This window comes from Triticum aestivum, chromosome 6D, assembly GCF_018294505.1.
Source record: "Triticum aestivum cultivar Chinese Spring chromosome 6D, IWGSC CS RefSeq v2.1, whole genome shotgun sequence".
Lineage (NCBI taxonomy): Eukaryota > Viridiplantae > Streptophyta > Magnoliopsida > Poales > Poaceae > Triticum > Triticum aestivum.
Window position 1 is genome coordinate 371,699,300 of NC_057811.1, and position 15,640 is coordinate 371,714,939.

The window sequence follows — 15,640 nt, forward strand, 5'->3', positions numbered from 1 at the left end:
CACGGGGTCTCTGACCCCCGTGCGCACGGGGTACCTCGAAACTCACTGGACACCCCGTGCGCACGGGGCTGACTTGGCCCGTGCGCACGGGGTCCAACGGGCAGAAATCCCCTCCCGGCCAAGAACACTATATAAGCCCCCTTCTTCCTCCTCCATCCCTCAACCCTAATGTCTTGTTGAGCTCCTCCATTGCTACACCCCATTTTGCTCACTACTCTCAATCCCTCCACCCAATCTTGTTGAAACTTTGGGGATTGGGAGAGCAAGACCCGATCTACACTTTGACCAAACCAAATCGCGTTCCCCGCAACATTCATCCACCATGACTTGTTACTCTTGGAGCTTGGGCTCCTAGGCGGTTAGAGGTTCCTCCGGAAGCTTCCTTGCTTGTGGTGTGCTCCGGAGAAGTTTGTAAAGGTGTGGTGGTCGCCTTCAAGACCAACCCCGAGTGATTCGAGGCTCATCCGTTGGGGGTGACTCGAAGGAGATTACGGTGAGCCTTCGGTGGCGTTCCGCAAGCTTTGGCTCCGGCACCGCTCCAAACGGAGAGTAGCTCTTCCCCAAGGAAGAGTGAACTTCGGGATAAAATCCGCGTCCTCGTCTCACTTGTGGTTAATCCTTTCCCGCACTTTACTTAGCCTTGTATGCTTGTTGGCTTGCTAATTAGTTTGTTGCCTAGCATATTTAGCTTAGAGCTTGCTTGTCATATAGGTTGTGTTCACCTAGTTGCATATCTAGTGAACCCTTTTTATCCGCTAAGCCTTAAAATTGACAAGAAAGAGTAAAATTTGTAGTCTCCTATTCACCCCCCCCCCCTCTAGTCGACCGTATCGATCCTTTCAACTACGTTCCCCAACAGCCGTCATAGACTGATGCGGGCTCCGGCGTTGAGTCGTCGTTGGAGCCCGCCTTCATCGTGGGGTCGTCGCCGGAGACCTCTAGGGAGCTGGCGGGCATGTCGGCCTCTATCCGCCTGGCACGACGGCTCTATCAGGCGGCCGCAAAGGCAGCCACCTCGAGCTCCTGTTTTGCTGACAGGCTCCCCTACAATGCATTCCCGCTCGTAGTCATGTCGGATATGGTGCACCAGAGAAGGGTGTGGATCGAGCATAGAGTGGTGTGGTTTGAGCCAGGAGTGGCCACCTTTAAATAGTGGATGTCGGTGAGCCCAATTGTCCGGATGTGTCAATGCGCGGGGGGCGGAGTTAGTTTCTTGGCATGTGTGTCTATTTAATGGCGACCGGCGGACAGACGGGCATCCCGTTTGAATGCGGTACATACCCGTCTCGTCCCGTCCCGTCCAATAACGCATCTCCGGCATTGAATATGTGCGGACACCGGGGACGCGACGTGGGCGGCGCTCTTGGCCGGCAAGCCGCTTCAATACCAGCACCAATGAAAAGGTCACATCTGCTTTGGGTCGGCGTCAATGCAGAGTTTCCGCTCTAGAGCAGCATAAATGCGGGCAACTGCTTCAAGTGAAAAATAGCGTGAATGAGGAAGAGGGTTTTTCATGTGCCATGGTTGTAGACACATGCGTGGCATCGGTCCGGACACGAGCAAAACGTCTCTCCCCCGGTTTGCGGGAAAAAAGACGCCGGACCGGCCATCCGCGACGGATGTGGGCGAATTATCACTGGGTGGGTTACCATCTACTACCGTGCATGAACAAATCCACTGACATATCATAAAAGAACAAAGTACAAGTCACGTAAAAACCGACATGACAAAACTGAAAAGATATCAGAACATCTCTGAGCTTGACACCAACGCCCGTCACCTGCCTCCGGCACCACCACAGTAGCCACCGAAGAAAAGAATGACGAATCACCTTCTCACCCGAGCTCGACGCGGCTCCATCGCTGATATGCAGCTTTGCGGACCTCCAAGGTGGCTCACCAAAAGTGAAGCCCTTACTGTTGAACGAATCAGACCGGGGCAACACCCCGGACACGCCATCGAACTCCAGATCTAGCACCCCACCACGACTAAAACGCCGAAGGAGGAAACCATATCTGCCATCCATGAACCACGAGCCCAGCACATGCTCCGTCTTCCAGATGTCGTCGATACAGACCACAATCTGCATCGCTCCTGGACTATCTCCCAAGCTCCGCGCCGACTCTAGAGCAAACATCGTCGCAACGGCGGAGCCCGAGGACACAGGTCCACCACGAGGATGCCGTCGCCGCCACGCCATTCTTGCTTGAACAGACTGGTTTCCAAATCCACCCCCAACCATAGGACCGATGGCCTCGTCAAGAAAGGATCCGAAGAATCTTTATTCAGCGTTGTCATCGTCGCCGCCGAAGCAAAGACGATGAACAACCTAAAAACCTAGACTACGAGAGTAAAAACGATCCACACGCGTGGATCCGGCGCCCCCCCCCCCCCCCCCTCCCCACCACCGACGACCGAGGTCGCCGGCGGAGGGGAGCCGCCGGAGAGCGGCGTTGGAAGATCGGCCTTCCCTGGCGGCGGCTAGGGTTCCAGCCGCCAGGGACGAGAGGAAAACGATCTACCCGTCGACTTCATAACACTTTATCACAGTACCAAGTCAGAAGACATACGGTTCAATGTGCAGAGGGTGCGGTCTGCCTAATCTAACCGGTTTTTTTAGTGGCCCGGGTTATTTATTATTCTGAGAAGAATATGCTGCGAGCGCGTGGAAGGAAAAGACGACTCCTCCCTAAAGTACAACAGTTGTTGGCACTTGGCAGCGGCACCAAAAGCCCCCTAAAAGCCGAAGGAGACCTCGACTGGAAGGCACCGGCGGGCGCAAGAACTCCAACGAACAAACCACGCGGGGCGGCCGGTCAAATCTACGCCACCACGCGTGCGAGGCCCTCGCCGCAGTTCGATTCGACTCCCCCCTCCCCCGATTCTCACCGCGGAAGGTATCGTCTCGGCCCCAAACCCTCGATCGTTCCTCCGCTTTCCCCCAATTTCGGTCCGGCGGTTGGTTGCGCCCTCCCTTTCAGTTTCGATCCTCTGGTCCACTAACAATTCAACTAGATTAGATTAGATCAGAAAGAAATTGCTCGTTCCTTCGTTCGGATTGAACTTCCGCGCCGACGCGTTAATCTAACGGTGCCGTGCGATTTTTCTTTGCGTTTCGGTAGCGAAAATGAGCGACAATCTGATGGAGAAAGTGAACGCCCTCGGCGAGCGCCTCAAGATCACCGGGTCGGAGGTGGGCAAGCAGATGCAGGCCGGCATGAGCTCCATGAGCTTCAAGATGAAGGAGCTCTTCCAGGCGCAGACCCCGGCGGACAAGATCGTCGAGGACGCCACCGCCGAGAACCTCGAGGGGCCCGACTGGGCCGCCAACCTCGAAATCTGCGACCTGATCAACACCGAGAAGGTGAACAGCGTCGACCTGATCCGCGGGATCAAGAAGCGGATCATGCTCAAGGAGGCCAGGGTTCAGTTCCTCGCCCTCTTCCTCCTCGAGACCATCGTCAAGAACTGCGAGAAGGCCTTCTCCGAGGTTGCGGCCGAGAGGATTCTCGATGAGATGGTCAGGCTGATTGATGACCCCCAGACGGTGGTCAATAACAGGAACAAGGCCCTTACGCTCATTGAGGCATGGGGAGAGTCTGGTGATGAGCTCCGCTACTTGCCGGTCTATGAGCAAACCTACAAGGTAAAATTGATGTCCCCTTTATTTCGTTCCTCCATCACTAGAGAAGTCAGCAGTACAAATTGGTGTATTATGTTTAGATTTGTTAATTTTGTCCCGTGGCAGTGAGGTTAATTTTCCAACCTGTTCATAAAAAAATCAGCCATGATAATCTCCTTGAAATAGGCTTTCGCCCCGATTTATAAATAAAGCCACGATAATCTCTGCTGCCCCATTATGTAAGCAAGGAAGGGAATCCAATTTAGGACCAACCTGCTGAAGGTTATTTTAGCCGTTAGCAAAGGGGTACGTCGCTTCATGGAACCACTCAGGCCTCTCTTTAGTAATTTCATACTTCTGTGATTAGGAGCTGGTGGTTAGTACTAGCGGTCATTGCTTTATTCATCAGCCTGTAAATCACTAAGGCCGTGTTTGGAATGTCGTTTCGCTTAGCAATACACCTGTAAACAATACACCTCTCCGTCCGTCGTTTCGTTTCCAGCCGGAAATCGCTACTGGCCCAGTAAATTACACCTGTAAATTAAATATCGGTGTATTCAAATACACCCAATCCAAGCGCGCCCTAAGTATCTTCAGTACCAGCATTGCTGTTTATTCAGTTTTGCTAAATAATATAATAATTCAAAAGTTGTTTCAGTGTCCAGTTTGATGGTAATATAATAAACCCATATGATTTATCCTTGCAGTACGAATTTGTCATGCTTTGGTAACCAAGGCAATGGTTAGTGCCTTGGTGGTTGCAAGTACATTGTGCTAATCTATTTTTTTTACAGAGCCTGAAATCAAGAGGAATTCGGTTTCCTGGACGTGACAATGAGAGCCTGGCTCCCATATTTACTCCACCACGCTCTGTTGCTGAAGCTGAAGTTGCTGCAAATTTCTCCCAGCAGATATTCGAAGATGTACATGTGCATACATATACTGCTGAAGAAACAAAGGAAGCTTTCGATGTGGCCCGTAACAGCATGGAACTTCTTTCAACTGTTCTTTCATCCTCCCCTCAGCAGGATGCTTTGCAGGTAACTGGCTTTTGTATAACTTTATCCCAAGCTCGATAGATTCTTTTGACTGTACTATACTGTACACTCAGATTTAGTTTGTCTGCCTATTATGACATAGATAACTGTTTCTATGTGTGAGATCGGTTTCCTCAAGCAGCTTTTGCAGTGAACAATTTCTTTCTGTACTTGTTGCTGTTTTGTGCTGCTGATAGAGATCAGGCTAGTACTGTCACTTGGTTTGTCTCAACGTACAGCTTTTTCGGACAGAGGGAGTATGATATTTTGGATAAGATATGATTGTGTACTTTAGTAATCATGAGGTGATGTGCATGTGCAGTTCATTGTTATTCTTAAAATCTGTTCCAGGTGTTTTGCTCATTTTACTACAACAGGTGCTCATTTTACTCTGTTGTCCTGATGGAGTGGGTCTGTAACATACTCTCTCCATTTCTAAATATAAGTCTTTTTAGAGATTCCAATATGGACTACATTTTGCTCCGTATGTAGTCCATATTGGAATCTCTAAAAAGAGTTATTTAGGAACGGAGGGAGTACTACCTAAACTGGATTGCTTATTTGCCAGTCACTTAGAAAATCTAATTATTGTTGGTTACTGCTTTATTGAGCACGAATGATGCCCTGATACTGATGACATTAACAGCAAGAAACAGTCAAAGCCAGGCATCATTAAAAATACTCACTCTTTGTATTTTGTGCAAATGGAAGTAGTTACTAATCTAACATGCTTTGTCATTGTAACATTTCAAACTTTAAAGTACATTTTATTGGACATGGTTTTAAACTGATGAGAAGCTAGTGATGATTGATTCTCTTATCTGGAAGTTGAAAGTGATATTCATGAACTGTGAATGTTATCTGCTATTGTGTTTTGACTGGTTCTGCTACTTCCACAGGATGACTTGACAACCACTCTTGTGCAACAATGCTACCAATCTCAACATACTATCCAGAGATTCATCGAGACGGCTGGAGACAATGAGGCCTTGCTCTTTGAGGCCTTGAGTGTGAACGATGAGGTCCTGAAAGTGCTATCCAAATACGAAGAGATGAAGAAGCCCATGGCGTCGGCGCGTGCAGAACAGCCAGTGGTCATACCAATTGCCACAGAGCATGAAGATTCCGTGACTGTTGGCAATGAGGATGCCCTGGTAAGAAAACCAGCTGCTGCTCGAGCAATGTCGGGCGGCGATGATGATATCCTCGATGATCTTGATGAGATGATATTTGGCAAGAAGGGAGGAAGCAGTTCCCAGGACGTGTCCAAAAGGCAGGACCCAAAGAAGGATGACCTAATCAACTTCTAAATACCGTCCCAGCAAGTTCCAGAGTTCCTCTAGGGATACACAGCATGTCTGCTGCTTTTATACTGCTGAACGATGTCTGTATTCATCCAGTAGAAGACTGCACTGCACGTACATTCAGTTAGGGATTTGGGTCGCTTGTTTATTTGCATACGATGATACCTTGTCCTCCAGAGTTTGTTCAGTTGATAAGTTGCTGCATACTTCTCGTCTTCTGGTTTCATGGTTATATGCGTCAGATGCTGAATTTTACTCCCTCCATCCCAAAATAAGTGTCTCAACTTTAGGACAACTTTGTACTAAAAGTTAGTACAAAGTTGAGACACTTATTGGGACGGAGGGAGTATTATTTCTTACAGAATGCTTCATATTCTGTCATTGTCCGTAGTTATTCGTCACATGTTGAATGCTGCTTCAATTTAAGCTTTTGGCGCAAACAAGTTGATATCAAAATGAACCAATTCTGATACATCTACTCAATGGAGAGAGTATATAGCATACAAAAACATGGTACAGGCAAAAAACAATCTTTCAAATGACAAAGGCGGCCAAACATATACTCCCTCCGTTCCAAAATTGAATCAAAACCACGGCACTTACTTTGGAACGAAGGGAGTATATCTTGGAGTTGCCGGCCGTCAAAAAATGACATCTTGGATGTAGTCTAGTAGTAGTTGTTCAGGCAGTGACAGGGGAGGCGAGTTTGGCTCTGAGCTCTTTCCTCAGTATCTTCCCTGACGCCGACTTGGGGATCGCGTGGGTGAAGTACACCTTGTGCAGCCTCTTGTAAAACACCACCTGAAAATGGGCAAACTAACTGTGTTCAGAGATGGCCGATCGATTCAGCAACCAAGGTTCTGTAGCTGCTCTCGTGTGTGACTACCTGCTTGGATACGAACTCCTTGATGGCCTCCTCGGCGATGTCGGAATCGGCGGCGCGCACCACGAACGCCACCGGGACCTCACCGGCGGCGTCATCCTTTTGCCTGCCATTCATTTACAAGCTTCCGGTTAATTACCCCGACCAGGTCGATCTTGTTCCTGATGCTGAACAAGTGATGTTGCACTAGAAGATATTCAAGGAGTGAGATGAGACGATGGTTTTCTTACGGTACGACGGCCGCGTCGGCGATGGAGGGATGCGCGATGAGCAGAGCCTCCAGCTCGGCCGGCGGCACCTGGAAGCCCTTGAACTTGATGAGCTCCTTGACGCGGTCGACGATGAAGACCTCGTCGTCGTCGTCGACGTAGCCGACGTCGCCGGTGTGGAGCCACCCCTCGACGTCGATCGTCGCGGCCGTGGCCACGGGGTCATTCAGGTAGCCTGCACGGACCATACACATATGCCCGCATCTGTCAGACGTGTCCGTTCCCTGGCTACGACTTGACAGACGTAACGACCGCACTAAAAACGTTGTGTAGTACCTTTCATGATCTGCGGGCCGCGGATGCAGATCTCGCCGGGGAGGTTGCGGCCGAGGGAGAGGCCCGTGTCGGGGTCCACCACCTTGAGCTCCGCGTTGCGCACCACCGTGCCGCACGACCCGGACTTGGCCGGCGTCGGCTCCCTCGCGAACGCCGGGCACATGGACAGCACCGGTCCGGCCTCCGTCATCCCGTACCCCTGCGACAGCCTCACGTGTCAACTTTCCATCCGGTGGGACGCGCACCACGCGACGCACGCGCCGGGACCATGGAGGTAGGTGCGGCGAGCGGCTCGCGGCTCACGTAGGTTAGCTGAGCAACCAACTTTCCATCGACGCGACATGAGATTGTGTGAACCGTACGGCAGTGCCATTTTTTACATGGTAATCATAAAAATTAAAGATTAAAGTACAAGTCACGTGAAGGCCGACATGATAAAACTGAAAAGACAGCAGAACGTTTTTGCGCTTGACACCAACACCCGCCATCTGCCTCCGGCACCACCAAAGCAGCCCCCGAAAAAAACTGACGGATCACCTTCTCACTCGAGCTCGACGCGGCTCCATCGCTGATATGCAGCTTTGCGGACATCCAAAGTGGCTCGCCAAAGAAGAAACCATTACCGTTAAACAAATCAGACCGGGGCAACACGCCATCGAACTTCAGATCTGGTATCCCCCACATGACTAAGATGTCGGAGGAGGAAACCATACCCGCCATCCACGAACCACGAGCCCAGCACACGCTCCGTCTTTCAGATGTCGTCGATGCAGACCACGATCCGCATCAGCTCCTCGACTACCTCCCGAGCTCCACGCTGACGTCGGAGCAGACACCGTCGCAACGGCGGAGCCCGAGGACACATGTCCACCACAAGGATGCCGCCGCCGCCACGACACCCCCACTTGAACAGACTGGTTCCCAGATCCTTCACCGATAATAGAGACGATCGCCTCGCCGGAGAAGAATTCGAAGGTTCTTTATTTAGCATCGCCGCCGTCGCCGCCGAACCCTAGAAGTCAAACGATCCAAAACCCTAAGCTTCTTGGGCCCTAAAACCTAAAGCTAAAACGATCCACATGCGCGGGATCCGGCGACCCCCTCACCACCGACGAGCAAAAGGTCGCGGGGGAAGGAGAGCCGCCGGAAGACGGCGCGGGAAGGAGCGGCTGTCCTAATGGCGGCGGCTAGGTTTCGCTAGAGGAGGAAAACGATCGCAGCGGGGTCCTTTCAAGTTTGTTACGGCAGTGCCATTTTGCCAACACGGCAGGCAACTTCTATATCTGTATGAACGTACGCTTACCGTTGATGATCGGTATCCCTAAAAGCAATAACGACTTGCTGCGTGCGTACGTGGAGCCTGAAGCTGTTGCTGCATGTGCATGTCTCGCACACGCGCCTCGATCGAGCAAGCGGGCAGTGGCGCTGCACGTACACGCGCTAGTTTGGTGGAGTGTGTGGCGTTGGGTTGGCTGACACAAAACGAGCAAAATGGCCTGGTGGACGGGCTAGTACACGTTGCTCTACGGCTGCAAGACGACAGCCATTTTTGGCTACCTGTTCAGGAACGCTCTGCTGACCCTTGTTAGCGATGCTCGAGCAGTAACAGACTTTAGTACAAAGTTAAGTCATCTATTTTAAAATGGATAAAGTGAATTATTAAAATAGAAAATCACGTAAATGATGGCCGAGCGTGTCGTGGGTCGTGGCACAGGGGCCTGGAGTGGAATAACTGACCGTCTTCTCCTCGATCAAATGCGCTTCAGTTAGATTCAGTTCAATGTGGTGAGATGTTCCTATGTTCTATCGCAAGCTAATTCAAGATCGTCTACAATGAAAACTCCTGATTCATGGTGATTCAAGCTCCTATGCTCTAATGCTGGAGTGATCTCCGTTTCAAAAAAAAAAATTGCTGGAGTAGTCGAAGTCTTCTTGCTGGCCCAACCCAACATGCATAAAAACAGCGGATCACGCGGGCGGCAGATATATACACACGCACCTGTCCGAAGATGGCCTGCGGGAGGCGGCCACGGAGCGCGTCCTCGAGCTCCTTGCCGAGCGGCGCGGCGCCGGAGAGCACGATCCGGATGGAGCTCAGGTCGTGCTGCTCCACCACCGGGTTCTTGGCCAGCGCCAGCACCAGCGGCGGCACCACGGCGGCCACCGTCACCCGCCACCGCTCGATGCCCGCCAGCATGGCGCCCATCTCGAACTTGGGCATCAGCATCACCGCCGCGCCGGCGCGCACGGCGCACAGCAGCACCGAGTTGAGCGAGAAGATGTGGAACAGGGGCAGCACGCAGAGCGCCACGTCCCCCTCCCGCATGTACAGGTTCGGGTTCTCGCCGTCTACCTGCTGCGCCACGCTCGACACCAGGCCCCCGTGCGTCAGCACCACGCCCTTGGGCAGCCCCGTCGTGCCCGACGAGTAGGGCAGCGCCACGGCGTCGTCCGGCGAGATGGACACCTCCGGGAGCGAGCCCTCGTCGGCGGACCCGACGATCCCCCAGAAGGGCAGGCATCCGTCGGGGGTGGTCGCCTCGTCGTCGACGGTGATCACGGTGAGCGTGTCCTCGCCACCGCTTGTACTGATTCTCCGGAAGCTCTCGTGCCGGAGCTTGTCGACGTAGGCGGACTGGGTGACGATCACCTTGGCGCCGGAGGCGACGAACTGCTTGTGGATCTCCTGCGGGGTGCAGAACGGGTTGGCCGCCGTGCTGACGGCGCCGAGGAAGGACGCGCCGAAGAAGGCGACGGCGAATTCCACGCAGTTCTGGAGCAGGATCATGACGCGGTCCCCGTGGCCGACGCCGAGGCGGTGCAGCGCCGCGGCGGCCTTGCGGCAGAGCGCATGCGTCTCGGCGAACGTGTAGGTCCTCCCCGTGGCCGCGGCGATGAGGCACGGCGCGTCCGGGAGCTCGGCCGCCCTGGCGAAGCAGTACTCGTGCAGGGGCAGGTGGCTCGGGATGTCGATGTCCGGAAGCTTGGACCGGAAGATCGTCGCCTCCGGCAGCGCCGACGAGACCGCCTCGGCTGCGGCGACAGCCTCCGGTGCCGCGACCTTGATCATGATCCTCTGCTATACAAGAGGCAGAGAGCTTCCCGGAATGGCCAAGGAGCAGAGCCTGCCTGCACTAGACAAGCAAACGGCTCGCGAGTTGGTACTGGTGCACGCAGTACGTCGTGAGAGTTGGAGGAGAGAGAGTGAGAGGTGGAGAGAATAAATACAGTGGCGACGAAGGGAGGGAGGGAGGGGCGGGAGGTGGGTAGGTAGGAGGAGGAAGGTGTGGAAGAGGCGCGAACACGCTGGCCGCCACGCAGTCTCTCAGCCAACCCACCTCACCTTTCAAAAATGCGTGCGCGTTTCGTTTTTCTTTCAGAAACGCAAATGAAATGCAGTTTCCTGATACTCTTGCTTTCTCTTCAGATCAGTACATGTTGATTCCACATACCATCAGTTGTGCTTATGCTTTCTTCTAGTTGACTGCAAAACTGGAGGATGAGAACAAAATGATCTACTCGTATTTTGTCGCTGCGATGGAGTGATGAACTGATGATGATGTGGAGCACTGGCCACTTGAGGCCGCTTGAGCTTGGGAAAAGGCTAGACTGAACGCACGTGGCGCCGACGATGAAATTAGCAGGCGATTGGGCTGCTACGATCAGCAGAACATCCACGTAATTGATCGGTATTCACTATTCAGTCCACTGCTCCAATGCAGCAATTTGATATGTGGTCTTCTCGACGGCCCGTGAGTTCTCCGGTGCAGTTTGCTCGACTGAATATCTCAAAATTGCTGAACAGGTCAGGGACATGGTCATGCACTCATGCATCCTGGTACTTGCTGAGCCAGAGAAGAGGGATCGCAGTTTCGAGGCATGCTCTTCTCAAGTTGATGCTCTTCCATCTATGTGGCCACAAACAAGAAGCCTCATTTACAGATTCAGCGTGGTAATTCGGGATGGCTACTACATACAATACAAACTGAAATACAGCAGAAACGTTTGAGTTCGACGGAGTGGTTTACGACCAAGTGCCTTGCCCTGAAATCAGTCGTGGGAGTATCATATTTGGTCGGAGGGAGTATTATATTTGAGGTCTGGCGCCTCACCAACCAAATGGCTCTGGATTTTCTGTTGGATTCTGAAGAATTACAGCGCATGCTCCCAAATGGTTCGGATCATCGACAGAGAGGCAGGACGTTAAGGTGCTCCATTTGGGGTTGGGTAGGTGTCGCTGACGCTTGGCAAACACTAGCATGTGGGGCTTCAGCTACTATGTATGTATGCATGGGAACTCACCACCAAACATGCCTAGCAGGGCTCATGTTTGTTGGTTTTCCTTTGATCCAACAAACAATCACCTTTGATTCATTACTACCATTGTTTCTAAATGTAAGACGGTCATTTTATGAACATCTTAGATTTAGAAACAGAGAGAGTATTTGTTTAGTGAAGTTACGTAACACAGAGTATACCCACTGCACTCACTAAAATTTATGTAGCAGGTGTGAAAGATCGAGGATGTCGCCCGGGGGGGGGGGGGGGGGTGAATAGGCGCTTTAAAATAATTATGGTTTAGACTTGAACAAATACGGCATAAAACTAGCGTTTAATTTGTCAAGCACAAAACGTAAAACAGTTAGGCTCACCTATGTGCACCAGCTAAGAAAGATAAACAACTAAGTGATAGCAAGATATGTAACATGAAACACTATGACCATCACAAAGTAAAGGGCTCAGGTAAGAGATAACCAAGGCACACGAAGACGACGATGTATCCTGAAATTCACACCCTTGCAGATGCTAATCTCCGTTTGAAGCGGTGTGGAGGCACAATGCTCCCCAAGAAGCCACTAGGGCTACCATAATCTCCTCACGCCCTCGCATAATGCAAGATGCCGTGATTCCACTAAGTGACCCTTGAAGGCGGTCACCGAACCCGCACAAATGGCAACCCTTGGGGGTGGTTACCGAACCCGTACGCCTTGGCAACCCTTGGGGGCGGTCACCGGAACCCGTACAAATTGCTCGGGGCAATCTCCACAACCTAATTGGAGACCCCGACGCAAGCCCAGAGTTGTACATAATAATGATTGAGCTCAGGAGCACCACCAACCGTTTAGGGCGCCCAAACACCCAAGAGAAACAAGCTCTAGGGTACCAAGCACCCAAGAGAAATAAACTTATCAACTTTTCACTTCCACGTATCACCATGGAGAACTTAAACCGATGCAACTAATGCAATGGTAAGGGCACACAGAGTGCCCAAGTCCCTCACTCTCAAATCCCACCAAAGCAACGAAAGCTATGGAGGAATATGAGAGGAAGAACAAGAAGAAGAACACCAAGAACTCCAAGATCTAAATTCAAGAGGTTTCCCTCACAAAGAGGAGAAAGTGATTGGTGAAAATGTGGATCTAGATCTTCTCTCTCTTTTCCCCCAAGAACTAGCAAGAATCCTTGGAGGGATTGAGAGATAGCAAGCACGAAGAAGGTCAACAATGAGGGAAGAACAGGAGCTAAGAGGTGAAATACAATGGGGAAGAAGACCCCCTTTTATAGGCACCCCCAAATCCAACCGTTATGCACTCAGTCCGTGCACAAGCGGTAGTACCGCTCGAACGAGCAGTACTTCCGCTCGCACGGTTGATTCAGCCATAACGTGCAACTGAGAAACTCAAGGAGGCGATAGTGCCGTCGAAGCGGTACTACCGCTACCACCAACGGTACTACCGCCCACTGCTGCTGCTCTACATCCGTGCAGAGGAAACCCGAGTCCAGAAGCTAAAATATAAGCGGAGGTTCCTGCGGTAGTAGAGGGCCGGAAGTACCGCGCAAGCGGTACTACCGCGCTCTACTACCGCTTGACTACCGCTGAGAGGAAAATGAAACCAGAAGCCCAAGAATAAGCGGAAGAGCCCGCGGCATCGGAATCGCGGAAGTATCGCGCAAGCGGTACTACCGCAGACCAGAGCGGTACTACTGCTAGAGAGCAACAAAAAAGCCTAAGAAAAACAGCTGGAAGCAGTAAAGCCTGAACTGCCATAACTTCTGCAAATGAACTCCGAATTGAGCAAACTCAAACTTGTCGGATAGATAATGACTAGTACTATCCAAGAAGAGGCAGGGGAGATATGCCTAAGATATAGAGATGTGAAACCTCTATGAATGAATAACGAGCATAAACTCCAACATCGAAAACATCATAGAAGATGCATATATGAACTCCGTTTTTGATGAACTCGAGCTTGTCATGAAGATGACCAAAAGCTCTAAAACTCGCAAAGAGAAACACCAAATAAGAACCAAGAAAGATGATTCAAGGATGAATGGTTTGAGCTCTCTATGAACGATACGATCAAGCTACTCAGTTGAGAGCCCTCCTTGATAGTACGACAATCGATCCTATAACTCGGTCTCCCAACTACCACCATGAGACCCGTAAAATAGAAAACTTATCAAGGGCAAACATTTGCCTTGCACATAGTCCACTTGAGCTACATGATGACAATATTGACTCCCTCAATTGGACCACCTTTCTTGATTGTGTTGGCTCGATGAAGACAAGTAGATTGCTCCCCCATAATCCACTATGGGTGAGTCACTCTTTGGCACATCTTAACAAGTCCATTGTCACAACAATGGACAACAAGCTTCAAGCATGATCTCTTCGTGATGCTCCACTTGAACTTGCACACCGCAATCTTGATGACGATCACCACTTGATGTCATCCTCCATGAGATGTATGAGATCTTCCTCTTGATGCAAACCCATGGAAACATGCCTAAATCCACATAGAACTCTCACGTAGACCATGGGTTGGTACACAAAGCATAATGACAATGCTTACCATACCATGTGATCACTTGGTCCCTTTCGGTACATCTTCTACGCTTTGCGTGTTGATCAACTAGATTCACACTTTAACTTAGTCTTGATCAACCTTGTATCATGACTTCTACATGACCAATCTTTGGATAATTCCTTGAATAGCACTTTGGTCATCACATAAACTCTTGAAATCAACACATGGACTTCAAGAAAATCCTATGGACAAACCCTTCAAATATAACTCAAGGTAACCATTAGTCCATAGAGATTGCCATCAATTACCAAAACCAAACATGGGGGCACCACATGTTCTTTCAAGGCGGTACATGTGTTTCATGTAAGACACAGAAAATGGGCTTCTATGTATAAACCACGAAGTAAACATCAAGACCATTTTGTGGTCTAAGTTTCTCCATTGCCGCCACCCCTGACCATCCATCTATCCCCTAGCACGAGTCGACCATCAGCTCGCCTCTGCCTGTAACGTTGTGGCCTCGGTGCATAAGCGAGGCATCGAAATATAGAGAAATTGTGCATATAGAAAACTCTAAAGAAAGAGGGGGAAAAGACCATGCCATGATTTTATTTTATTTTCTACCGGAATCACTATAAATCTGACGTCAATTTTTTAGGATTTTAGATCGTAACGTCCATGTAGCCGTTGGACCGAGAGCACGCGGCTTGCCATGTCATCACCACGACACGTTCAATCCATAAAACTGACCGAGGGAACGAGGCATACATAGATGCTAGTGAGATTTCTACTAGATTCCTCCCTCGTAACGGTTTTCCATTCTGCTAAAAATGCAGTGAACAGTGCATTGCAGCCATGGCAAATTATGTAGTGGATTTTCCATGAAAATGCAGTTGGCATTGGCTGATGGAAATGTAGTGAACGCCAATTATACATGACATGAACTTTTTGCTGAAAATGTTTTGTATTTGTTGCTACATAGCAATTTTAAGGCAAAACAGTTATGTATCACGACCATTTTGCCATGTAGCATTGTTGCATCTTATAAGTATTCAGGGGAAATCATTAGATTGAAATGCCAGCAATTTTTTTCTTACAAATGAAACATGGTCTCATGATCATGACAAGTTTGTCTTGAGGGTGGCATTTTTTAGAGTACACTCATGGCAACTTTATTAGGACCCAAAGCCTTTTCTCATCCACCTCGAAGGCAAATCCTAAACAAACTAGCATGTCACCATGACGTGTTATCTCAACATCACAACAAGTAGTTGTCATGCCACCGGTACATTAAAACTCTAGAGTTGCCATGATTCATAATCAATTGTTTTTTAGTATTTGCCATGATATGTGAAGATGCCACGATCTAGATCACAAAATATCATAAACTTTTGCCATGTGACTAGTACAATCTTTTTTTGCCATGCGTTAGAAAGCCAT

General features: G+C 50.2%; 2 protein-coding genes across 2 annotated transcripts; one reads left to right on the plus strand and one right to left on the minus strand.

The window, feature by feature from the left end:
* The first annotated feature begins 2,675 nt into the window (after positions 1-2,675).
* LOC123145166 (TOM1-like protein 1) lies at positions 2,676-6,189 on the plus strand. The gene is made up of 4 exons (XM_044564504.1): positions 2,676-2,897; positions 3,123-3,646; positions 4,417-4,662; positions 5,559-6,189. The coding sequence occupies exons 2-4, from the start codon at positions 3,128-3,130 to the stop codon at positions 5,967-5,969; spliced, it is 1,176 nt and encodes a 391-aa protein (XP_044420439.1). The 5' UTR covers positions 2,676-2,897; positions 3,123-3,127; the 3' UTR covers positions 5,970-6,189.
* A 202-nt stretch (positions 6,190-6,391) lies between these two features.
* LOC123145165 (4-coumarate--CoA ligase 2) lies at positions 6,392-10,599 on the minus strand. Its single transcript, XM_044564503.1, has 5 exons — positions 9,391-10,599; positions 7,392-7,590; positions 7,077-7,290; positions 6,850-6,952; positions 6,392-6,764 (listed from the first exon to the last, which is right to left on the minus strand). The coding sequence occupies exons 1-5, from the start codon at positions 10,459-10,461 to the stop codon at positions 6,645-6,647; spliced, it is 1,707 nt and encodes a 568-aa protein (XP_044420438.1). The 5' UTR covers positions 10,462-10,599; the 3' UTR covers positions 6,392-6,644.
* Between the last annotated feature and the right edge of the window lie 5,041 nt (positions 10,600-15,640).